This window comes from Arachis ipaensis, chromosome B04 (assembly GCF_000816755.2).
Source record: "Arachis ipaensis cultivar K30076 chromosome B04, Araip1.1, whole genome shotgun sequence".
Taxonomy (NCBI): Eukaryota; Viridiplantae; Streptophyta; class Magnoliopsida; order Fabales; family Fabaceae; genus Arachis; species Arachis ipaensis.
This window is the reverse complement of record NC_029788.2, coordinates 4,449,804-4,476,066: the sequence shown is the minus strand read 5'-3', so window position 1 is coordinate 4,476,066 and position 26,263 is coordinate 4,449,804. Positions and strand designations below refer to the sequence as shown.

At 38.4% G+C, this 26,263-nt stretch overlaps 1 protein-coding gene across 1 annotated transcript; it reads right to left on the bottom strand.

Moving 5' to 3' along the window:
* Positions 266-19,927, bottom strand: LOC107635865 (chromatin structure-remodeling complex protein SYD; the record flags this gene model as incomplete). Its single annotated transcript, XM_021120527.1, is given in 35 exon segments — positions 266-1,794; positions 1,901-1,978; positions 2,056-5,117; positions 5,216-6,440; positions 6,773-7,000; positions 7,103-7,160; positions 7,731-7,838; positions 7,920-8,017; positions 8,889-8,963; positions 9,056-9,134; positions 9,508-9,677; positions 10,031-10,138; positions 10,612-10,692; positions 10,799-10,915; positions 11,544-11,633; positions 11,734-11,859; positions 12,005-12,218; positions 12,307-12,479; positions 12,627-12,723; positions 13,062-13,118; positions 13,320-13,363; positions 13,456-13,650; positions 13,766-13,946; positions 14,011-14,145; positions 14,237-14,334; positions 14,494-14,711; positions 14,838-15,536; positions 15,625-15,689; positions 15,778-15,938; positions 16,473-16,627; positions 17,190-17,783; positions 17,872-17,963; positions 18,644-18,705; positions 18,812-18,926; positions 19,788-19,927. Coding segments are annotated over 35 exon segments (10,509 nt in total), but the record flags the coding sequence as incomplete, so codon positions are not given.

Sequence of the window (26,263 nt, the reverse complement as noted above, 5' to 3'; positions counted from 1 at the left end):
GCATATTCACTGTTCATCTTTGTTCTTTCCCATTTTCACCTCACATCACTTAAATCTTATTTTCAGTTTGGTATTATAATTTTTCAAAATCTGCAGTCTTTTTTTCTCTTTTAAAAGTTGTAATATTATATTTAGTAAAACAAAGTAGACGCCCAAAATAAAGAGACACAAAAAATGTAGAACATGCTGCTTTCAAGAAGTATAATGAATCACAAGAATTGTATGGTATACGTATTATTTTCTAAACAACATAAGATATGAACTATTTCTCTAAATAGATTATCATTTTAGTTTATTACATATTAGACTCATCAATTACAATATGGTTCATAAGCTAATGTTAGGATGCTTTATACTCGGCTTTACAATCTATTCAATATTTGAATTATATGAAAAAATGATTATAAATTGATGGATATTTTAAATATCAAAATATAGTTATATTCAAATTGTGTAATAATGATTAGTTGATTACAATTAGTTTCAGTCTTTTTTGGTTTCTTCAGCCACTGAACTCTGGCCAGGTTCTTCCTCAGACCGGTTCTGCACATTTTCAGACTTTTCAGATTCCTGGGGTGCTTCTGAGCAAGCAGTTAAATTATCCTTCTCAGGTGAGCACACTGCAACTCTATCCTCAGTTGCTGAAGGAAGGGTTTTTTCCATTTCGTTCAATGCATTTTCTTGCAAAACTAGATTATCCTGGGAAGCTTCAGAATTTTTAGTACCAAGCTTCACAGCAGAATCAACCAAAGCCTCATCTGACAAACTCTCTACACGTTCGCCCTCAGCAACTGAAGAGCATGGAGGTGGAACCCCATCAACAGATGTTTCCAGCGGCAGCAACGGAGAAGATTCAATGACATCCTTCTGAGGTGAGCTCTTTTCAATTATGTCAGCGGCTGCAGAAGAAGAGCACTCTTCTGCATCTTTCAGAGCATTTTGCCGTATGGCTTGATTATCATGGTTGGCGACACCAGTTTCAGTTCCTTTAGTATCATGCCCCACCAAAGGTTCACCCACTCTCAGCGAAGAACATGGAAGTGGAGCCCCATTGGCTGATGCTGTTTCGGGCACAGCTGGACTGCCATTAGAAACATCTGTTTCATCAACTGCAAAAGCTTCAGTGTCTTCTGACACCAGAATTTTTTCCTTGGTGCCAACTAAAGCATTCTCACCCTCTGCCTTGTCCCCTGATGCAGAGGAACATGACACTTCCATCTCAGCAGCACAGCTCTCAATGGTTTCTACCTCATTCTCCATATCAGCTAATCCTTTATATTCACCCTCGGCCTTGTCCCCTGGTGAAGACACACACGGGACATCCATCTCAGCAGCACAATTTTGAATGGCTTCTGCCAGATTCTCCATATCAGCTAATCCTTTAGATTCACCCTCGGCCTTGTCCCCTGGTGCAGATGTACATGGGACATCCATCTCAGCAGCACAGTTTTGAATGGCTTCCGCCCGATTCTCCATATCAGCTACTTCTTTAGATTCACCCTCGGCCTTAACCCCTGATGCAGACAAACACGGGACATCCATCTCAGCTAATCCTTTAGGTTCACCCTCGGCCTTGTCCCCTGATGCAGATGTGCATGGGACATCAATTTCAGCAGCATGGTTCTGAATGGCTTCTGTCTGATTCTCCATATCAGCTAATCCTTTTGATTCATCCAATGCATCAGATGATCCTAGTGGACCTTTATCAGAAAAGGTCTCAACCTCATTCCCCCCCTCAGATGTTTTAGGAGCAGCAAGCATTCCAGTTTCCTGATTTTCAGGTATCCCACCAACCTGGTACACACAGAATGTTGTCATGCAATTACCTTAAAACTAACACAAAACTACTGACATGTAAGACCAACACAAGATTTGGATGTTGTGTAGAGGAGGAATCAACCTGTGACTTGCCTTGATCACGGTGGTCACCTTCAGAATCAATCGATTCCTGAAGCAGCACTGGAACTGTAGAGGGAACCTGCAGAAATTTTTTTTTGTTGAATTTCAAGGTATAATGTATCTATTAGATTTGCTAGTAGGAGCAACAAGGCTTACCTCAGTGGCATTCCTACAGCTCTCCTCTGCACCTTTCTCTGGGGGCAGGAATTCAGAGCGGTCAGTCGCACCCTCCTCCATTGCCTCTTCCAGAGTTTCAGAGTTACTAATTGCACAGGTTTTGGATGACACCTTGTTATCCTCTATGCTAAAAGAGGACGAGGGTAAAATTGCAGTTTCAGATATGGTTCTCTCTTCCACAAGGACAGACTGAGAAGCATCCACTGAAGAATTGGCCACAGCTTTTGACCCTGATGTTTGTTGTAAGACTGACCTATCAACAGGTTCATCAGGAGATTGATCTATGATTTTTTCCACCTCATCTGCTGAGAACGTATCTACATTCTGTGGAGAACTCTTTGCCACAACCTCATTGTCCTGCACAATTGTAACTTGGTTACTCACAGATGTGACAATGTCCATTGGGCAAACCTCAGAAGAATCAACATTGGTATCGCCAATAGCTGCTGGGGATATCACATTTTCCTCGGGAACTGGGTCAATATTAGAAGATTTATCAACAGCAGAGACAGGTTGTTCACATATGGAATCCCCCATGTTCATTTCCCCCTCAGAGAGGGATTGTGAACAGCTCTTAACTAATGGATTCTCATGCAACTCAGCATGTTTTAAAGCATCTGAATACTTCCCACTTAATGCAACATTGGGGGCCTCCGTTTCCAAAGGTGATAAAGCATTTTGTTCTATAACAAGTTCTAATGCATTTTGAGAATTATTTCCAACTGTCATCTGAGACTCTCGCTCCAGCAAATCAGAATCTTGCATTGAACAATTGACTTCATTTCTGTAATTGATTTCACAAGATTCAGAAATAGGAGAATTTACCAATTCCTTAGAAACGGTGGGAGTCAGAGGGCAGGATGGGATCACTTGTGGTTGATCAGACATATTTTCACCAGAAGAAGCAAGAGGTGAAGACTTTGTACATGATTCAGACAGACACTCAGTCCTTACTGCAGAACTAAGTGGAGTTGCATCAAGAGCCTCCACTTCACTCTGATTAGAATAAGTTTTAGTACAATGTTGAATATGGTCTTGCTTTTCTTTGATATCATCACAAATGGGGGTGTCAACCTCCATAGCACTAGGTAGGGGCTCATTCAAAGCAGTTATTTCTTGATCAGATGGAGGCCCAGACAGCTGCACATTCCCATCTGTAGGAATGATTGGAGTCAAGCACAATGCTCCAGTGGTTGGCATATCCGAACTTATTTTATTCCCCAGATTCTGAATATTGGATTCCTCCTCTGATTGTTTTTCTTTCCCGCTCACTGCAAGGTCCACAGTCGTACATCCATCTTCACCAGCTGATATCTCAGAATATGCTTTATCCTCTGAACATTGGATATTGGAGGCACTCACTCCCCCAGTAGCTGGCACATCTGAACTTGATTCAACATCCGGCTTCTGAATGCTGGAAGCTTCCTCCAATTGTTCACACTGATTAATTGAAAGATCTGAAGTTAGACAAGCTGCTCCAGAAGTAGGTTCATCCATTCCAGCTTTATCCTCCAAAAACTGGTCATTCGATGTAACCACTACTCCAGCAGTTGGCATATCGGAATTCACTTTATCCTCCAAAATCTGAATATTCGGTGCCTCCATTACTTCCTTGTCATATTTGTTAACCGCATGGTCCAAGTCTGGGCAGGCTGCTTCAGTAGTTAGTATATCCAAACTTGCTTTATCCTCCAGATTCCGAATATTCAATGCTTCCACAGATTGCTTTTCATGCGTATTCACTGGAAGGTCTGAAATTAAAAATTCTGCTTCAGTAGCAGACATATCAGAATCAGTTTTATTCTCTGAACACTGAAAATTGAAGGCATCCACTACTCCTGTAGTTGGCTTGTCTGACGCTGCTTTACCTTCAAGATACAGAGTAGTGGATGTTTCCTCTAATTGTCTTTCATTTCTGTTCACTGCTCCAGTAGTTGGCATATCGGAATTTTCTTTGCTCTCAAGAATCTGCATGTCAGATACTTCAGATTGCTTGTCAAGCTCCTTACCTGCTTTATCCTGCAAACACATGTTATTGGAGACATCCACTACTCCAGTATTTGGTATATCTGAACTTGCTTTGTCCTCCAATTTCTGATTATTGAATTCCCCCTCTGATTGTTTTTCTTGTATGTTCACAGCAATGCCTGGAGTTAGACATGCTGCTTCCGCATTTGTTATATCATAACCTGCTTTATCAGCATTCAACTGGGTATTCATGGAATCAATTGTAGTATTAGTTTTTGAGAGTTCGCCGGCAGCAGAATCTGCTGCTTTAGGCTTTGGCAAGCAGGTTCCAGAGAAAACTTCTTTCATAACCCTAGCCACATCATTGACATTTTGCATTCGGCCAAAAGCAGTAATCTTATCTGAGGATACTGGTGCACTATCAACCCTTCCTGGTGCAACTTTTTGCTGCTTGTTTAGAGAAGAAATGGCAGCTCCCTCTTTTGTGTTTAAATCATGAGCAGCGCCTCCACTGGGCAAAAGGATCTGAAATGCTTGAGCTTGAGCGACATCTGTAGCGACTTTACCCACGGATGATTCTACTGATGACTTCTGAAAATCATTATTTAAATTAGGATCCTGGTTAGCAAGGGAATCAGAAACAACAGGAGCTGCCGAAGATGATTTTCTCCCCCTACGCCGGGGTGGCTCCACTCTATTTTGAGTTTTACGGCCTTGCCTTTTAACTGGCATGGATTCAGGTGGGCATGGCTGAATGGATTCAGAGCCTGATATGGAAGGATAAGCATTGTCTGATGCATTGGGAACTGCTTGTGCAGCCATAGGTTCTACAGCCTTGTTAGAACTTCCTTTTGTTTCTTTTGTAGAATGGACTGGAAAAGTATCAGGTTTTGAAGCTTCATCACAGTGATGAGTTTTCGCCTCCAATTGTTGGTCCCTTGTAACCTCTGTAACAGGCAAGGTTGAGCCACAGAAACTTTTGTTCCTTGAATTCTCCAGAACAAGGGTATTGGATAAATGGATGGAAGCAGAACCATGCATATCAGAATTCTGAACCTTCTCTATTTCCAACCCTGCAAAAGTATAAATTCTTTAGATCACATCCTAAGCCTTTTTCTGTATGAACGTTAAAATGTAAACATTAAAATGTTGACATTCAAAATATACTCACCAGGAGATCTTTTGGTATTATCTTCAGTTGTTGATTCAACCAATGCCTTATTGGCTATATCACCAGATACTTCAGTTGATTTTAAATCCTTATCACCAATACTATGTGATGCATGATCTTGGACAACACTCTGTGATTCCTGAACAAGGCTATCTTGCAAGCTTTTCAACTCCGTGGCTTTATCATGTAATATATTGCCTGATGAGCTTTGTAAATTGGAAGTAAGGTGCAAATTCTGACTACCTGAAACATCTGGAATAGGCAATACCATTGCTTTTTTCTTTCCCCTGCGTCGGGGAGCTCCTGATCCATTTTGAGGCTTCTGATGTTGCCCATCATTTTGTATAGGTACAGAAGGATAAGTAGGAACAGTTTGAGGCACAGGAGTAACAGAGGACAAAGGAAGGGGCTGCTGAGAACTCAGAGCAATCCCAACACCAGATTTATTATCACCTCCACTGCTTAAAGTCACAGAACCCGGTTCTGTACTTGAATGTTGTACTGTAGCACTGGAGGAAACAGTGTCACCTTGGGAGATAGCTTCACCAGCAGATGGATTCAGGGGTTTGTGTTCCAACTGCTCATTCATCTTTAAATCAGGACCAATAGAAACCCCAGGTACAGGAGACAACACTAGAACCTGCTTCTTCCCTCTACGTCTAGTTGCCTCCCCTCCACCTTGAGATTTCCGGCCTTGTCCTCTTGTTTGTATTGGCACAGAAACAGTAGTACCCTCTGCTTGAGAGTTGGGTGGAGTTGTCAGATTAGGAGAAACACCAGTAGCAGACTGCTGTGCAGGTCCACTCACACCAATAACTTCAGAAGAATGAGAAATAGATTCGGGAGTTGACGATACTACTTGACCAAGCAAAGTCCCTTCCTTTACCTGCATGTCCACTTCAACAGTTACAGAAGTAGCCAGAGGGACTGCAGTTACAGGCAACTTATCTGAGGTTATTCTTCTTGGCCTGCCACGTCCACGTTTAGCAGGTGGTGTTATATCTTTGACTTTATGCACAGGCAAACTCCCAAGAGATGATGTTACAGGGGCCACCGGAGGCACCACTGCAGTCTCCGTGACAGAAGCAGTTGCAGCAAAGCTAGAAGCATTTGTTTTGCAATTTGACTCTATCACTTCTTCCATTACTTTCGGTGATCCAGGAGATTCAGCTTTACACATCTTATCAAACTCCTCCTCTGTCCATTGTTCTTCATAGGAACGCACCTATGAAAGGCATATGGAAAAGGCAATAAGAAGTTAGAATGTGGTAGCTGATATTCAATACTAGGATACCACACAACACCAGGATATAAACCTACATCTTCAACTTCATTTTCCTTCTGTTTTTTAGGTGCTTTTAAAACATATTCCTACAGGTGACCAGGGAATGAAGTTTTCTACATCATGTTTCAACTAGAATCCCCAAAGGGGATATGCATGGGGTTATAGCGATGTAGGTCATGTTTATGCAATAAAAGGTTAAGAGCAAAAGGGGAACACACAGCACATTTATGACCCAGAAAAATTAAATTGACTAATTGAATATATAGAGAAACCTCTCTTGCACGTTTTCCCCTTCCGTAATGTTGAGTATCAAGGCTCCCAGGAGTTCCACTCTTCCTCTTGATTCCGTTAGATGCTACTTCATCCTTGGACACATCGGATATCTTCATCGCTTCATAGAATTGTTTCAAGTCTTCATCTGTAACTAGACGTGAAGGAAGGGTAGGAATAGGCTCAGAACCATCAGTTGCTGGCCCAGATACCAACTTCTTCCATGTAGCCTGCAATGATTTTTTTAACCCCCATGGAAATCAAGATTCTGTCACAAAAAGTAAAAGCATAATTATTCAAATGAAGATCTCAAAAAATAGACAATCGCGTACCATCTCATCTTCGCGCCTTTTTTGGTCAACAGCCTCAAACACATCTATTTCTGCTTCACTGCCAACAAGAATTTTAAAATAAATTGATAAGTAAACCCCTCAAATTTCTTTCCTCTTCGTTCCGCCTTTTGACATAGTGTGCACAAGAGGAGGAACAAAGAAGAGAATAGATCAAGTATTGAGTAACTAAACAATAAAGCTATTATGTTGCTAAACTGCTAACATAAATGAGCAAAGCATATAACTGGGCTTCAAATGCAATCATAAAAGAACACTTCTTGGGTTAAGCTAAAAGATCCTAAGATAGCATAGTGCAATCTTTGCATTTAGACAATACATTTAAATCAGCAAACAAAGGAAAGAGTAGAATGATGGAATGACAAGCATAAATCAGGGAGCATAACTTATTAGCAGTTCAAAAAGTTCTGTTGGATAAGAATAGGATTTTAGGGGTTGGTCATTGACATGATTGCAAACACATTGCCAAGATTTCTAATCATTCCCAATAAGCAAACCAAGTTATAGTACAACCTAGAAAGAGCAAATCCTAAACCCAATTTATTATCCGATGAATCAAGAAATATCATTCAGAGACAGAAAATGGTGTAATTTTCAAGAAATCAAGTACCTGCGTGCTAAGAGATCATTTAAAGCATCATCATCCAATACAGGTGCCGCTTCCTCTTTCTTAGACTCACGCAGGAGGGATTCCAAGTATTCTCTTCGGTCCTCAGCACTGTAATACATAGGCAAAATAAAACTTCAGAGCTGATTCAAATTCTGTGATGAACTAAAGATCAAATGTATGAGGTCAAACCTTGTATTATTGTCAAAAAACCCAGCAGTAATGCTCTGATTAGCAACTCCCAGTTTGTGCTCAGCAGAAGCTCTGACTTGTTCTTCAACAGTTTGAACCTTTTTACACCAAATGCGGAATTAGATACTTTGGTAAACATGACAATTTGGCACAATATTTAAAGTATAGTTTCCACATTGGCACAAACGTGGCCTTATTAGCATCAGAGACAATTAAATGATAAGTTCATCCAAACAATGCTTAAGATGAGAAGTGTATCTCGGATTTTATGGTATCAAGATGCAGCAAACAATATGCAGATAAAGATTCCAGTGATCCAAGGTTAGCCTTGTACAGCAGGTATGCTTACTTCCCAGTCATAAATCTCACTAAAAATCCAGATACCCATAATTGTCAGGTTAAAGACTAAACTCCATCTTCTTATCCAGCAGTCTTGTCTGCATCTTTCCCTTGCTTATGTTATAAATTTCTTCTTTTTCAAAACAAAATAGAATAAACTCCAAAAGAAACAGACAACAAAATCGGTTTTAAATGGAATTATAACCAAGAGTTACGACTCTAGATATTATTTAAAATATTGGTGGTGGTAGACATACAAAAAGTATAGTTAATGCTAACTCGCAAGATAAACAACTACCCACCTATCCACCCCGAAAAAGAAAATCATAACCACAAAAGTATAAGATCCTATTAATAACAGCAAGGAGCAAATATTATTGTGAATCAGGAAAAAATATTGCAATTCAAATCAAATCTACTTTTTTTGGAATAAACCAAAAAAGAGTATTATTGAGAAGGGGAGGATGATACAAATAAACGGGACGAGAAGAATATCCTCCATCCAAGAGAAAAAGCTTTAAACGAATCAAATATTTTCAATCTCCTCATCATGTTTGATATTAGAGTTTCTCAAAATCAAATATATACAATTTTATCCACCCATCAGTAAAAGAGATAAAAAGTACTAACTGTTTCAAATCGAAGTACTAAAACATCCTTCTTCTGACCAATTCTATGAGCCCTTGCTTGTGCTTGCAGGTCAACCTGAACATATACCACAACCAAAACAATCATAAATAATCAGCAACAAAAAGCAAACAACTTTACAAAGAAACTCATATAGGAAATATAATTGCCTGTGGATTCCAGTCAGTGTCAAATATAATCACTGTGTCAGCAGCTTGAAGATTCACTCCAACGCCACCAGCACGAATGCTACATACCAACGGATAAAAATCAGCAAATTTGAAGGTAATATAAAATGATAAATCTCATTCTGAAAAGAAAATAGAACCTAATTTGTTACGACCTAATGGTTATATCTTGAAATCATGAAAGAAATCTCATTAACTGCCAATCCTCATTTGCTAAATTAGGGTAAAAAACGTGAATACAATGGCCTAACAATTTCTTACCATTAAACAGAGTATCCTTATTTGCCAAATTAGGGTAAAAAGATACGCAAGAAAGGAATAAGTGGAAATATCCTTTGGAATAAAACAAAAATAAGTTTCCCTTTCTCACCTCCAATCCAATCATCAAACTCTTTCGCATTCAGACACAGTGCTCAAGTAAATATTGGAATTACCTCAGCAAAAATATAAAATATGGAGAACCAGGTTGGTTAAACAGGTCTATTAGGGCCCCACGATCACCTCCCGAGGTATGCCCATCCAGCCGAAGGTACCGATGCTGTTTAAGAGTTAAGTATTCCTCCATAACATCAAGAAGCCTAGTCATTGTTGAGAAGAAAAGAACCTGTAACAGCATTATTTGACACCAAATATTTAGAGTTAAATTTTTCTTTTAAAAACAATGTACTAATACAAAATACTAGATAAATAAAAAATACTTCGGTTCCAATGCTCGAGAGAAACTAATAAGGAAACGTCAAATTCAGTATCCAAAGAGCTAACATCCCAAAAAGCATCCAAGCAGAATATCAAAAAAATAAAAAAGCAAAATTAAAATTTCAGAAAAATAACAACGGAAGGGAAGTTTGGCACTTTAACCAAGCATCATTCTCCAAACACATGGCCACTTACAACAATAGTGCAACTGAAGGGAGTTAAAATACAGTGGTTCAGAAACAGTTATAGAGGATACCATACCCGATGATCTGCTGCCTTCAATTTAGGTAAAATACGGTCCAACATCTCAAGCTTCCCACAAAGTCTAATAATTGGGGGCAGATAATGCCTAGGTATAAAGTTATCCACCTAAAAAAAGCAAAGTCGAATTGTAGTATAAAGAGAAGTAAACATATGCAATTAAAAATAAATAAATAAATGAGACTATTTAAAAGAATAGGCTATAGCCTACCGACAGTGTTTTATTACTTACATTTCTGGCTGCATCATCAAGAGTCAGAAATTATAGAATATAGACAAATCTTGCTGACAGAAATGTTTTTATTTTCTTTTTCTTTTTTTTTTAAAGTTTGTGATCCTGCTTTCTTTGTTGTCAGGTTTAGCCATAAAATTGTTCAGAAAATGATATCGAAGATAGGTGATTGGTGGAAGTGGAACACAATGTACTCCGAATCTTCATATCTCACAGGGAAAATGTAAGTGTAATGTTTGTATTTTCTTTAGCTCATAAAATCTAAGCAAATTGTGGTTGAAATCATAATTCAAAAGACATAAACTCCTCTCTGAAAAGCAACACAATAAGGCAACAATTAAGATTATACCTCCTCTGCATGAAGCTGGCTGAGATATGGATGATTGCAGATATTACGAAGCTCCATGACAGAGTTGTGCACCGACCGTGCCTAATAATTGAGTGCTCCAATTAGATCACCCAAGGAAATTTCATTTAAACACGCACACCCACACAGACAAAGAGAGGAAGGAACAGAAAGTACAAGAAAATAAAACCTTTGTTGTGCCAATAGAGCCAAGATTTTCTTCCACTCTCTTCATCAAAAGTTTTTGATAAGCAGAAGCCTCACATCTTACAAGTCTTTCAATCTTTTCGGGAAGTTCATTTTCAACCTACAGTAAATTCAAAATGCACACAATTACAACTTGATTGCAATGACTGCAAAAGCTAGCATACTTTAAGAGACAAGATTTCATTGAACAAGGCAATGCCGCAAAAAAAATCTCAATTCTCAGAGTTAACAATACTGAAATCCTAAACTGATTCTATACAATATCATATCGTACAGTTATAAAACACTAGAACAACTTTTAGGAACTTGGTTTCATCTTGGTGCCTAGGTCACAATGTAAGAGAAAAATATAATTCTTATGCCCTGCATATGTCCTCAACCAGTGAAAGCTATGGTGCTCTCAAATTCTAACATTTTGGATTCTCATGAAGGAAAATATATAATGACAACTAGACATCCACCAGAAACTAGTAAAGAAAGGTGAATATATAAGTAGCCAAAAGATGAATACGTAAATCTTCATAATTTTATTTCATAGAAGCAACAAGAATGAATTAATGAATATATGAACCATAACAAAAATAAGAAGCCACATAAAAATTATCATTCCTTTTCTTTTTTTTTTTTTTTAAAACAATAAGACAAGATCATAGTATATTAGTATGCAGAAAAACAAAACTTAGGAGCAGTAGCATAGTAATCTTAGGCAGTTGGACTTATTAAGGAACCTTGTGTTTAAGCCTCCGAAGTACGAATGGTCTCAGAACTTGGTGCAGACGATTGATGATCAAGAGGTTCTCCTCCTCGGATAGTAAGGCCTTGTTATAAGTTTGAAATCAGACAAACAGAATAATGAGGTTGACAGTTAACCATGAAGACTTCAAATATCAATAGATCAAAACATTATCCATAGCTTACTTCATCTGGTGAGTTATCTCCAGCACTCTCAAATGGCTTATTAAACCACTGGGAAAAATCCTCAGATGAATTAAATATGTTAGGTAACAAGAAGTTAAGTAGCGCCCATAGTTCCTCAAGATTGTTCTGCAGAAAATATAAATAAACCAGCACTAAATAATAGTATCAACTATATGTTTTAAAACCATTTTTAAATCAAATATATATATATATATATATATATAGGCAAAATAAAAAGTAAGCTGCAATAGCAGTTAAAATAGTAGTGAACCTGCAATGGAGTTCCAGTTAACAACAATCTATGAGAGCTCTGATAGTGTTTTAAGTCAGCATTCAACTTGCAAGAAGCATTTTTTATGCGGTGGCCCTCATCAATTATTATATAATGCCAGTGTATTTTGCTAAGCTTTGGTCTGTCATGCTTGTTCATTAGATATTCATATGTTGTCAGGAGGACATTGAATTTCTGGTGAACAATCCTGTCCCTAAATCACATAACAAGTGATAAGAATCATACAAGGCAATGTATCAAAACAGATTGAGTTGCATATCAATTTTTGAAAGCCCCATTACTTAAATAACCGACGTCGCTCCTCAGGTGGTCCAGCATAGACAATTTTATGTACATCAGGAGCCCAAAAGTTGATTTCTGAATCCCAACCAGGTAGAACTGAAGAGGGCACAACCACAAGAAATGGCCCCCTATCATTTTTACTTTCCATCAGGTAGCAAATTAGAGAAATAACCTTGTAACAAAAAAAAAACACCACAGAAAAACGAGCATTAAGATCATAGATCATACAAAAGCTTTCTTATTCTCATAAATATGTGATGTGCCAAATGACTCCTTAACACAACAAAAACTTTAAAAATAGAAGAAAATAAATTATTACCTGAACAGTTTTACCCAGTCCCATTTCATCTGCAAGGATTCCATTCAAGTGGTTGTTATATAAGGAAACAAGCCACCTCAGGCCATTCATTTGATACCTAATGACGAAAATTGAAAAACAAATAAATGTAAAGCCAAATGCCTTGCTAAAACAACATAGTTAACAAAATTTTCGGTGAATTTACTTAGGGGTATACCTAGGGTAAACTTTTCATGGATGAACTCCATGGGCAATGTTACATATCAAGATCATCCATGAAATTTTACCCCTTCACTTTTACCCCTATCAAAACACAACCTTGAAGGAAAAAATAACATGCAAAAGAACCAAAGAAAATCTCCCTGAAAGAAAAACTACTGAGCATGGAACAATCATGCTTTGATTCTCACAAAATTCAAATATAAACCAATTAAACCAAATGTAAATGTAACATACTCCCTCAATTTTCCGCCCTTCAAACAAGATGGCTGCTCTGCAATGCTCTCCTTTACACTGCAGCAAGAAAATTTCTTAGAATGGAGCAAAAGAATTACTCAACAGAGTAGAAAATCCAAAAAAGAATACAAATTATTGAACACAGAAAATACAAAGCCATTGAGGAAGAGATCCGTTTTAAATTTTTGTAAGGGAATATAAATAAACCAAAACTCAACTATTAAACCTGATAAGAAAACGCAAGTACAAAAGTTATACCTGTGTGCCATCATATAATATTTCTCATTGCTTTCCAGATAATGCTGTAGAACAGAATTTTGGAAGAAATAAGCAATATAATTATTAATAGCCAAACATAAAAAAAGAGATGTGCAATTTCGGAAAGGAAACTTGCCTTGGCCTGATCACCTTCATCCTCATTTTCAAGAGTAGATTCACTCTTATCAAGAAAACTGCCACATCGTGCCTCATCAATATCATGTTCAAAGCGACCTGCTGCAGTCTTTGCTTCTTGTAGCTTGGAACCAAGCTTTTGGAGATACTTCTCAGTCTCTTTAAGAAGTTGCTTCACACGATCAGATTTTGCATCCTAATGAAATAATTGAGGTTGATAATTGAGGTTGATGATTGAGAAAAGCTATTGAGCATTGGCACTTCAATGCAAGTCTAGAAACCATTAACATATACTAAGTACAGCAACCTACCTGAACCATCCGAAGATAACCTTCCACATCGTTTATTTTCAACAAATTAATCTTCTCCCGCTGGATCCTATCAATCTTTTCACGATGAATGCGCTCTTTTCTTTTATGGTACTCTTTCACATATCTATTGACACCCTTCCACCGTTCCCTCTTGATTTTGAACACATCATCAAGCTTTTCCCTAAATTAATAAAACAAGTATTGAGATAAGAGACGATATAAAAAGTAATATTTCTATAGTCAACATAAAAAATAAAATAAAAATTTTAGAAAAGAAAAAGCTATATAGCTATATTTCTTCACCAAATAAAAGTTTCTTAACCGATTTCAACTGTTCCATCTCAGTTGTAATTGGTTTGAAGAAATCATTCAAAAAATCACTGCAAACAAAAGATAAAAGGATATCGTCACAATGATCAATCATCAAAGATAACTTAAACACTCAATTTAAGATTTAAGAACACCAAGTACCTGCGGAGACGGCGTTGGAGGTCTAATAATTGAAGTTTCTTCAACTCTATGACGCTTTTTGTTTTAGCAGATATATCCTCGGATGAGCTCACATTTTCCTGCATTACAGTTAATGTACCGCAGGCTATAAGATCTATGCAATATTAATTTCGAACAAATTGATTGCTGATTTTGTAGGGTGCACAAATGAAACAGATCATATGCACAAGAATAGCATGTTCAACACTAAATTAGTAGGAAGCCAGTTAAAAACAAACCTTTAGCTTGAGGAAACAGGTGGTCATTATTTGCTTTGTTTTTTGCTGTTTTTGTACCCAGTTTTGCTGAACTAGAAGCCTCTTTTTCTGCTGATCCATAATCCATCTTCCTGACATTGTATATTTTGGAGGAGGTAACCTCCCATTCCCTTCTATGTCCGTAGGAAAAGTGGCATCATGTCTTGAGGCATCATTAACAGGAACTGTTTTGAACCCATCTGCAATTAATTTCACTTGATGTCAGAAAGGTGTAAATTATTGGCACAGGAATAATTCAGAAATCAATAGGATGTTCATCAAAGAAACTGATTTCAATTCCAAGGTTTTAAAAGTAAGGGTCTTACCTGAAAAAGAAACATTTTTCGCTAATAAATCTGCATCCTTCATCAAGCTTGCTCCCTGGGGATCAATGCCAGTCCCTGGAACAGGTTTCCAGTGCTCTTTCAAAGCATACGTCAAGTGGTTTAGAGAATGATGGTTTCGAGAACCACCACTATTTTGAAACTGATTAACAACATTGTCTCTTCTTTCTATTGGCAACTCATGCTGAAGAGAAGAGACTTGCGAGGGTCCTTCTGAAGCCTCATCAGAACTAGCGAATCCGGTAAAGCCATTTATCTCAGGATTCATCTGCTTATTCAGCCCAATGACAGAGGAAGGTCGGTTGGACAGTCCAACCTGAAGATTACCACTGTCAACATCACCCTTTGTACTGGAGGAATCTTGCTGCTGAAAAGAAGTAGCTGACGAAGCTTGTGCACCAGCTCTTTCTTGAATTTGCTTTTCAAGCTCTACTTTTTTGACAGCTAGGAGATGTTTCCTTTCTTCAGAAAGAATACCTTTGTCCCCAGTCATTATTGCACTCTCAGTTCCCTTGGAGAATGACGTAGCTTCCAGAGATTTTCCAGCAGAAGGGGACCCTGAAGAGTTATTATCAGGTTGTCTCATATTGTTCAGACCTCCAAAAGGCATCATGACCCCTGATGAGGTACCCAATTCAACAGAAGATTGTGACTTTCCTTTGTGGTCAGTATGATCCTTTCCTGTATTTCCATCATATATCTTCCCATCAGCTACCAGTTAGGCGACGAAAATAAATTATTACTTAACAATTAAATAAATACCAGTCACCTTCTCTAGAAAATGCGGTTCCAAGAGCAATTTCAAGATGTAGTTGCTTTGGTGCTAAACCATTTCTACACATTCAAAACAATATATGAAACATAATAAAACTTAGTTCGATCTTTTCATATTTAAACAGTGGTAGCAAAGTTACGTTTTTACCTAAATGCTAGAAAAACAAGGCACTGAGCTCGGAGCTGTTTCAACTGTTGTTCTTTGAAAGGCACACCAGATGATTCACTGACTGTGGATCTTGCCATATTCCTGGGAGGAACTCCTTGTCTAAGCATAGTCATTTCTGAGTTACTACTATGCCTGTCAGTCTGTCAATAAAATTATCTGGTAAAGCAATCAACTTGACTCATATACACCATATATATATATATAAAAATAAAAAATAAAAAATAAAAAAACCTTTTAGATGATTATAGAAGTTATAGCAACGAGTAAAAATAAAAATAAAATGGAAAGAGAAAAGCTTCAAGTCATTATGAAGAAAAAAAAATTAATGTCAGGCAATAACGTGAAACTAAGGACACATTTAATTGTTCATCTCTATTGCAATTATTAAAGCCACTATCTTCTTTATTTATTATTTTATTTTTCCACCTCTAAGTTTCAAAACGACAAAAAGGCACCATGTCCAGTAAATAAACAGTAATAATAGAGATTCCTAGTTGAAACATCAATTCCAAAAATCTGGCGTGATAGATGGGGTTGAACAGGCATTACACATGTATTGATCAGAAAAAATGGAGCAAAAAGGGAGATATTCCATGCAAGTGAGCTAAGTAGGACATACTTCCCCATCATATAAGTAAGAAATCCTGAGCTCCAGCATTATATACGACAAATACCTGGCCTATTTTATGTTCATCAGCAGAAGTAGTAGAACTTCCACTATCATGCCCAAGCATCCCACCATGCCGCATTGAACTTGAGAGAACTGATTCAGTCATTGCGTATGCACTAGTGGCAACCCCCATCCCTCCATGAACCATAGGATGAGCACCTGAAATTTAGAAAAATTGATCATGTAATTATTATACCATACAAGTAAAAACAGATATTTTCCTAATTCATTTTCCACCAGTAATTTGGCACTCCAAGAACTTAAAAAAAGAAAAGGAAAAGTGTATCCGAGAAACATAGAAGGCTCTACTGTCATCATCACAGAAGTGAAATAAAATAAAATAAAAAATAATAAGAAAAACTGTATTCTATTAAATTCTTGGATTCCCATAGTTTATATTTATGCATAAACTCGTTAATCTTCATTGTTTTCCACTAACTTCTGTAGTTGACACTGCTATTTTATGCATAAATAATTCAAACTCTGTGCAGATCTCAAACCCAAGAACAGAGGTTCATCTATATACACAATGATCCTAGCACAATTGACAAATCCATTACTTGAACCTGGGAAGGGGAGCATTAACAGATAAGTTGGAATTTTTGTCCATCACATCATCAGGAACAAGACAAAGAAAACAAGGGAATCTGAGATGTTTCAAAAGCTTACATATTCATTTTGAGTCAAACAACTTAAATCATGTATACATAACGAGAACCACCTTGAAGTTTACCAGAAGCAATATGAGCAGAGGAAACCTCTGTATCTTCTGGATATTTAGAATTCGGAGCACATGGCACTGGATTGCCAATCTTTGTTGGGCCTTCTTGGTTGGCCCTTTGCATTTGACTACTACTTGGAACCCTGTTAAAGTTAGTCAGCTCTCCACTTCTAACTGGAAGACCATCTGATGACTCAGCCTTGGTCATTTTACCCTTCCTCGTATTAGCAGTATTTCGCTGATCAAGACGAGAAGGAATGTCAACGTGTGGTTCTGCAGGTGACAATGTATCCCCCCTCTTTCTCTTTGAGGTAGCTTTTTTACCATCCTTTTGATTCACCTGTTTGTCCAAATTAGTAGTATCTCGTCTATCATGTGATTGTGAGTTAGCAGACCTAGAATCTAAACTACACGGACTTCCATGATCAAAAGACTGACCACTCCTCTGAGCCGCAGATCCTTGATAGTGATCAGGTGCTCCACTACTTGGGGAAACTGGGGGCCGGCCAGAAGCGAAGGAATCCAGTTTGGGCATCACATTTTCAGGCAACGCTGCTCTTGAATCCGTAGCAACACCCACTGCTTGTGAAGTTCCTGCACAAGTTACAATCGATAACATCAAAACCTACAGGGAAATTATTATGAACTTTTTTCCTGCAACATGAAAATATAAAAAAACTACCTATTTGAGAACTGCCAGCACCAGAAGGAGGACGTGAAGACTTCAATGCTTCAATATCAAGATTATGCTGATTGATGACAGTCTCCATTGCCCTACAATGACAAGTTAAGTTGGACGAAAATTTATTAGACGACAAGGCAAGATAACAGTATAAAAGAAGATAAGGAATCCACAAAAAGAAATAAGAAATCAGCAACCAACACCTATATAAACCTTGCACAAAAAGCATGAAAATCCCCTTGTAAATTGAACATAATAGGAGTGAGAACAGAAAGGATCACACTTCTAACCACTTGTTACGGAATCAATAACACTGTCATGAACTAAAATCATAAACAAATTAAGTTGTTAGGCAGAAAAACTTGGGTTGTTAAACCCTCAGCTACTTCAGCATCGTGCATGAGTATATGACTCAAACCTATTCACTAAAAGGACATAAACAGGCCCGCCATGCTGCTCAGAAAGTGGCACCAAAATGCAACAAATGCTTATCATCTTTCCGAGTTCCACCCACTTCCACAAATAATTTAATAAATATGATCTTCCCATTACTTTATTACCATCTCAGGCATGCTAGAGCTAGTTAATATCTTATAAATGAAGGAGTACATGTGAAACCTTATATTCTTACACCACATCTTACTCTTACTCCCACAAGGCACAAAAACATCATGATTGTCAAAATCAACCTCAAGCAGAAAGGGGATTAATAACTGACTGTGGATATCTATGTATGCATTTATTTGAGCACTATATATTGCAGGTATTCTACCTTGATATCACTTGATATGGCATTGAATGCTCCTTCCCACTTGATTTCATGTGTTGTAGTATCTGAAACAGATACCAAGTTAGTTACAAGCATACTAAACCCATACTAGGAACTAAGGAGTGACGAGGAATAATTAAAAAAGTCCGTTTATAAGAAAATGACACACACCACGTAGAGTTTAGTAGCCAACTTAGCTGGCTCATCTTTAGAATCTTGGATGAGTTTGTGCAGAAACTTAGCTGCCTCCAATTCAACATTTTGCGAAGAGGCCATCTCATTTATCCTGAAGCATACAAGAAAAAGCTAATGCTATCATACCAGGATAAACTCAAAATCACTAAAACATTTTAAACAGTCTAAGTGCAAATTAAGATATTATCTGGACCAATTTACAGTAGTGGCATAACCAAGCTCAACCCAAATACTTAAAGTCCAACATCCGACATAATAAACCCTATAAATGTGTCAAAGTTTTATGATACCCTCCAAAAACCCGACCACTAACATTATGCAGTGGCAATTCTACACCAACTGTTAAGGCAGCAAAACTCAAAAGGAACTAACAAAGACGTGCAGTTACTGCAAGGCTATGCTTTCCACTGGAGATTCCAACAAGATTCCAGAAAAACAAAAGGAAAGAAGCATGAAAACTTCAGGGGAGAGATGAATGAGTACTTTGGTATCTAAGATCACAATCAGAAGCTAATAAGCTATATCACTATGTGAAGGAATATATTCACCAAACAACAACATCACGAGGTATAGAAGTAACTAATACCCTACACTCCATCTTTTTTCCCCTTCTCCAGTGGTTAATCCACCAACCTACCATCAAATACATTAACCCTGTTTTCTTAGTTATTCCACGACTTAAAATATTAAAAATAAAACCCCACAAATAGAAATCCAGTCTTTTGTGAAAAACACACTAAGAAACAACTTAATTAATACTTTCACACAAATCTAACTGGAAACTCTAACTTTCTGCAGGGAACAAGCATAATAGCACAGAGATAACGAGAATGCCAGCAGAAGAAGCTGAAATTGAGATGAACAATCAAACCCGGAACAAAATTCTGGAAAACAAAACAAAGAGTAGGTTTCATAAGATCAGATTTCATTTGATAGGAATCGTTTAAAATACCTGATCGGAGAAGAAGAGAAGTGTACTCCAAACAAGATGAAGAAGCGAGCGAGGCTCTTTAAGCTACATAAAGAAATGAAAAGAGGTTTTGTTGCGATGAAAACGAAACGAAACGAAACGCACCCTTTCCCTTCTTTGCATCACTGACCAACGAACGAACGAACACCCCCAATCGCGGTTCCACTACACCGTCGCACGTGCTTACCGTGCTTTCCTTTTCTCAATAAACAAAATTTTAGAAAGAAGAAATATCGAAAAACAATGTAATGGATTTTACTATATAGACAATGATTTTTATAAATAATGTGAATAATAGACTCTAGAATTGACCCAATAAAGTAAAAAAATATTTCATCTCCAAATTATCTCATAAACCTTAACATTTCATCTGCACACCTAGTAAATTGAACATTCAGCCATTGTTGATTATATATGAGTAAATCGAATAAAAAAATAATCATCTAATTAAAAATAATGAACATAATCATCTGCATACCTATTAAATTGAACATATAATATATCCATTGTTCATATTGTTTAGTATTATCATTGTCTATCAATACTTTTTCAAATGCAATTGAAGAAAAAAATAAGTGATCGTTTTGTTTCAATGAATTTTAGTTTATTTTTGTAATTGTTTATGGAAAGATATTATTCTTATATTGAAATTTTAAAATTTAATTATTAAGTGTTTTCCAAATTTTTCACAAATCAAAGCAAACTGAATTTAATTATTGTGAAATTATCTGGATTGGTTTAATGTATAATTTCTGAAAACGAAATCTATAAAGATGAACTAAGGAATTAAAATAAAATCAACTTGTGAAATTAAATACTGAAATGCAAATAAAACTTAATTGAACATAAAGCTTATTGCAAGAGTAAATAAGAGGAATTAAAAATAAACTTAAAATATAAAATGACTAAAATTAAACTTGTAAGAATGATAAAACTTTATGAATGTAAAATACAGAATTTATAAAATAATGTAAAAATATGGAAGAAAATCTATAGAAATTAATTTAAGACTAAGAATCTCGGGATATAAAATTTTGTAAGAGTATATTTGAGAAGAATTTCTAATCTTGAAACACATGTTTTATGTCACTACAAACTTGTAATCCATATATTGAAAAGCCATAATTTATTTCTAATAATATGTATAATGAACAAATATATTTGTGAAGTTCTAATTGATACGTGTGTTTTCGATTTGATTAACGAATGGATTTACGTTACAATAGAGACAAGCGAGTTTGACGTTCTTGTAAGAGAAGTGGGTGGAGAAGTGTATCGCGAGGAATGCTTTCGAAAGAGACAGAAGATAGGCACATGATAAATATAGAAGTGACGCAGCATCGAAGTTCGGGTTGCATATTGAATCATGGAGCTGAACGGAGGGTCGTAGATTGGGATCAGGCGGCGGTACTGATGATGGTAGAACATAGAAACGAAGAACAAGATAAGGATAGAATGGTAATTTCAAGCCTTGATTTGAAGGAATGGAATCACAAAAATTCAAATTTGATTGACGGAAACGGCAATTATGCGGCATTAATGGACAAGACAGATTTCCAGGGATCATATGAAATAAATAAGGATATTGATTCAGAGGAAACGATTTCTAATAATTATGAAGAAGGATTGACTTGCCAAATACATGAAGGAATAAGGGATGCTAATGGGCTGGGAATTACAAGGCCTAAAAAGACCATCAGGAAACATGCTTCTTCGGGGAGGAGTACAGCACGCTGGGCTAGGCCTAATGCTGGGCCACCAAAACGGGTTGGGTCTGACCCGGTCCCATCTATGACCCGACAGGATCCCATGCCCTTGGTTTAGGGTCCTTTGAGAACGACGGCTCCATGGCGCTGGGAAGAACACGACGGGATGCGCCATGAGGGGGAGCAGGATCTGGGACGCACCGAGTCGGAGGCTAGGGGTGTATCCGACGTGCCAACCCGGCAGGGAAGAAGGCAAGTAAGCGCGGGTCCTGAGCATGGACGCATGAATGTTGCAAGGGGGAAGGCGCGAAACTGGGCAGATGAGGGATGTGGACCACGCTGCGAGACAGAGGAGGGCGCACCGGAGGAAGCGGAGGGTGGGCTTGATGAAGGATCGACCTCAGCTGTGGCAGCAACCATCGACGATAATGAACTAAGGAAGGAGATGACCTTGAAGGCTGAACCTATGCATGCCCACCGAATTCCCTGTAGCTTGGACGAGTCAAGGAGGACGCAAATGGAAGGAGATACGGGCCAGGGTAATGTTGTTGGCAGGAGCAGAAATTGCAATACAGCAGAAGCAGACCGGCAGATTCGAGGCAAGCCTGGGTTGGGACCGGAAGAGGGGGAGATCTTGCTGGATGGGTTGGCTCAAAATGGTAACGGAGAAGAGGAAGAAAAGGAGAATAGTGCAGAATCAGGTTCAGAGACAGGAGATAGTTTGGATGATGGTAGGAACTTAGACCCTGAGGAACAGAGGCCAAGTTGGGAGGAGGAGATGGCTGAGAACAAAGAGGCTTGAAAACTAGCTGTAGAGTCAGGAGCTCAGTGCAGTGATGAAGAGGACATCATGGCAATTCTGTAAGAGTAAAATGAAGCTATTGCTATCAAACGGCAGTAGGCTAAGCAAAAAGAAAAGGCCCGAAGAAGCCGGCCAAAAAACCGTAAACAGGTGTGTAATAATTTGGTTAAATGATATTTAGTTCTTGGAATATACGGGGGTTGGGAGGTGCTGCAAAAGTTAGTATGCTAAAGTCTTTCAAAAATAAGTTTAGGTTGGATATGTTGGGCCTGATAGAAACAAAAAAGGAGTTAATAACTAAATTTGATGTTGTGCGTATTTGGGGAAGTGACAGAACATGTTGGGAGTCAGTAAGTTATGTTGGGGCTTCTAGAGGGTTATTGCTAATGTGGGATGAAGCGGCCTTTAAACTGTATAACTGCTATAAAGGGGACAGATGGATGTGTATAGAAGGAGTTGTGGTAAAAGATAACTTTCATTGTGCTATTTGCTTAGTGTATGGACCGCATGATAGAGCTGAGAAGATCTCCATGTTAAAAGAATTGAGTTATATTGCAGGATTGTGTCAGGTGCCGCTTTGTATTTTGGGAGATTTTAATGAAATTTTGCATTTAGAAGAAAGGAAATGAGCGACTACATTATCAGCGTCTGTGGCAAAGTTTAGGACATGGATAAATGATATGGAGTTGATTGATTTGGCATTGAATGACTGAAAGTATACATGGTTTAGAGGACAGTCATGCAGTCGCATCGATAGGAGCCTAGTCTCCTTGGGGTGGCTTGATGTGTACCCAGAGACGCGTCTAAGGAGTGGCCCGAGAGGCTTATCGGATCACTGCCCTTTGATTATGGAAGACAACAGAAGAGTTGATGGCCCAAGACTGTTCCGTAGCTTGAACTCGTGGTTCACTCATGAAGGGTTCTTGAGAATGGTCAAGGAAGAATGGAAGGAACTAGGCGACGTACAATTCTTACAGAAAATGAAAGTACAGTCAGAACCACTATGAAGATGGCACAAGGAGCATTTTGGGGATATGGCTGAGCGGATTAAGAAGCTTGAGGAAGAAATCAGAAAGGTGGATGATATGGTTAGTAGTGGACGGTATGATGGTAGATGCTAGGAGAAAGGCATTAGTGAGGTGTTGCGAAAAGTGGTATCTAAGACAGGAGATGCATTGGAAGCAAATGTCAAGATCTCGGCACGCCAATTAGATGGATCGGAACACAAGGTACTTCCATAATATAGCTTCGGCGAGAAGAAGGAATAACATGATTGAGTCGTTGGTGCTTAATGGGAGGATAGTGAGGAATCAAGCAAGAATCAAGATTGCGGTTCGGGACTTTTACAAACGCCTGTACCACCAGGAAGCATCCCCAAGGGTGACTTTTAGAAATGGATTAGTTAATCGTTTAGAGAGGGAGGAAGCGGAAACCTTAGAGGCACTATCGTCAGTAGAGGAAGTGAAGGAGGCAGTTAGGGATTGTGAATCTTCTAAGGCTCCAGGGAGTGATGGATACAACATGTATTTTATAAAAAAGTGTTGGAATGAGATTGGAACAGAATTCACTGCAGCTGTGATGGATTTCTTTGTGACAGCAAAATTACCAGCAGACGCTAATCTCACATGGGTAGCGCTGGCTCCGAAATTCGTTGGGGCTAAGGAGATAAAAGATCTCAGACCTATTAGTATGGTCGGCTGTGTCTATAAGGTAATCTCTAAATTGTTGACACGTAGGATGAGGAGTGTTATGCCAGGCTTAGTTGGAGAATCACAGAGTGCCTTTGTGAAGGGGAGAAAGATACATGATGGAGCGTTAATTGCATGTGAAACTGTGCAATGGTTAAAACTGAAGAAGAAGGCATCAGCGATTATTAAACTCGACTTCCAAAAAGCCTATGACAGAGTCAAATGGTGCTTTGTTGATACCGTGCTGGAGAAGATGGGCTTTGGAAGAACATGGAGGGCGTGGATTAGGGAGTGTGTTACATCGGCTTCTATCTCTATTCTGGTGAATGGGTCACCATCGAAACCATTCAAGATGGAGAGGAGACTGCGTCAAGGTGACCCTTTATCGCCGTTTTTGTTTGTTCTAGTGGTGGATGTGCTTAACAGGATGATCGGGGAGGCAGTTAGAAATGGTCGGATATCTCCACTCTTAGTAGGTAGGGACAATATAGAGTTGTCACACTTACAATTTGCTGATGACACTATATTGTTCAGCCCACCGGAGGAGGAGACACTGAGAAACTATAAGAGGCTCCTGAGGTGTTTTGAAATGATGTCTGGATTGAGTATTAACTTTGAGAAGTCTAACTTGGTACCAGTGAACTGCAGCTCGGAGTGGGTCAATCGGATGTGCCAGCTACTAGGTTGTCAAAAGGCAGCTCTACCGGTGAGGTACCTGGGCATTAGCCTATGAGCGAATCCGCGGTTGGTAAAAACTTGAAAGCCGGTTCTAGATAAAGTGGAAAAGAAACTCAGCTTGTGGAAAGCAAAGATCCTTAGCAAGGCTGGTAAGCTGATACTTATTAAATCGGTAATTAACAGCCTACCTATTTATTATTTGAGTTTGTACAAGATGCCTAATGCGGTTGCACGAAGAATTATATCCTTGCAGATGAGGTTCTTTTGGGGGAAGGATGATGGTCGACCTGGTATGGCCCTTGTGAAGTGGGAGCTGATCCAGGCACCAAAGAAGTTAGGAAGATTGGGGGTGGGTGATGCGGTGGTCCGGAATACGGCTTTACTATTTAAATGGTGGTGGCGGTTCTCTAAGGAGAACTGCCCCCTATGGAAAAAGATTGTATGCTCCTGCAATAGTTTGAACCCAAATCACATGTTGTCAACTTAGACATTGCTGAAAAAAGGAGGACCGTGGAGAGACATATGTCAAGTACAAATAAGGGAGCAACATGTCAGGCAGAAGATGATTGATGGCCTTGCTATGAAAGTAGGAGATGGAAGATCCACCAGATTTTGGGAGGATACATGGCTGCAAGTGGGGAAGCTAAATGACTCCTTTCCGAGACTCTTCTTGATTTCAAACCAAAAAGGATTAGTTATTGGGGAGTGTGGGTTCTGGGATGGGATAGAGTGGGTCTGGCACTTTCAATGGAGAAGAGAACTACGACAATGGAAGACAGACACATTGAACCAACTGCTTCATGCCTTGCAATCTGTTAGACTGATAGCAGATGTGCAAGATAGAGTGGTCTGAAAATTTGATAAGGAAGGCATTTATTCTACTAACTCATTTGTGCAGGTGTTACAGGAAGAGACTTTGGACGAGGAGCTTCTGAGATACAGGTTCACAAACGAGATCTGAAAAAGGCCTAGTTCCACCTCGAGTGGAGTTATTTGCTTGGTTTGTTTTGGTAGGTCGGGTCAATACAAAGGACCGACTAAGTAGGTTGGGGATACTACAACAGAATGATAATTTGTGCGTGCTGTGTAAGAAAGAAGTTGAAAATATACAACATTTATTTATTACGTGTGAGTACTCTTGGCAGCTGTGGTGTGCTTGGATCTCGGCGTTTGGACAGACGTGGGTTGTCCCGGGTACCTTGAAAGACCACTTTGAGAGTTGGAGATCAGTGCAGATGAGAAAAGAGAGGCGCAACTATTGGCTACTTGGATACTTTTCAGTTATATGGAATATTTGGTTACGCTGAAATGATGCCATTTTTCACAGCAAGATAACAGAAATTGGCGACTGTGTGCAGCAATCATTTTCATGTGCTACGGAGTGGTGTTGTAAATAACTCATGTTGTTGATGGCTATGCCGGAGATGACATAGGAATTGTTATGCCTTTCTTGTTTTATTATTATCTTAGTCTTACTTTGTTCCACTTGCGTGTTGAGCTCTTTCAAAAAAAAATTGTTCTTGAAAATACTAAACCTAATTTCCAACCATTTGTAGTACTAAATAAATAAATCTTTTATAATAT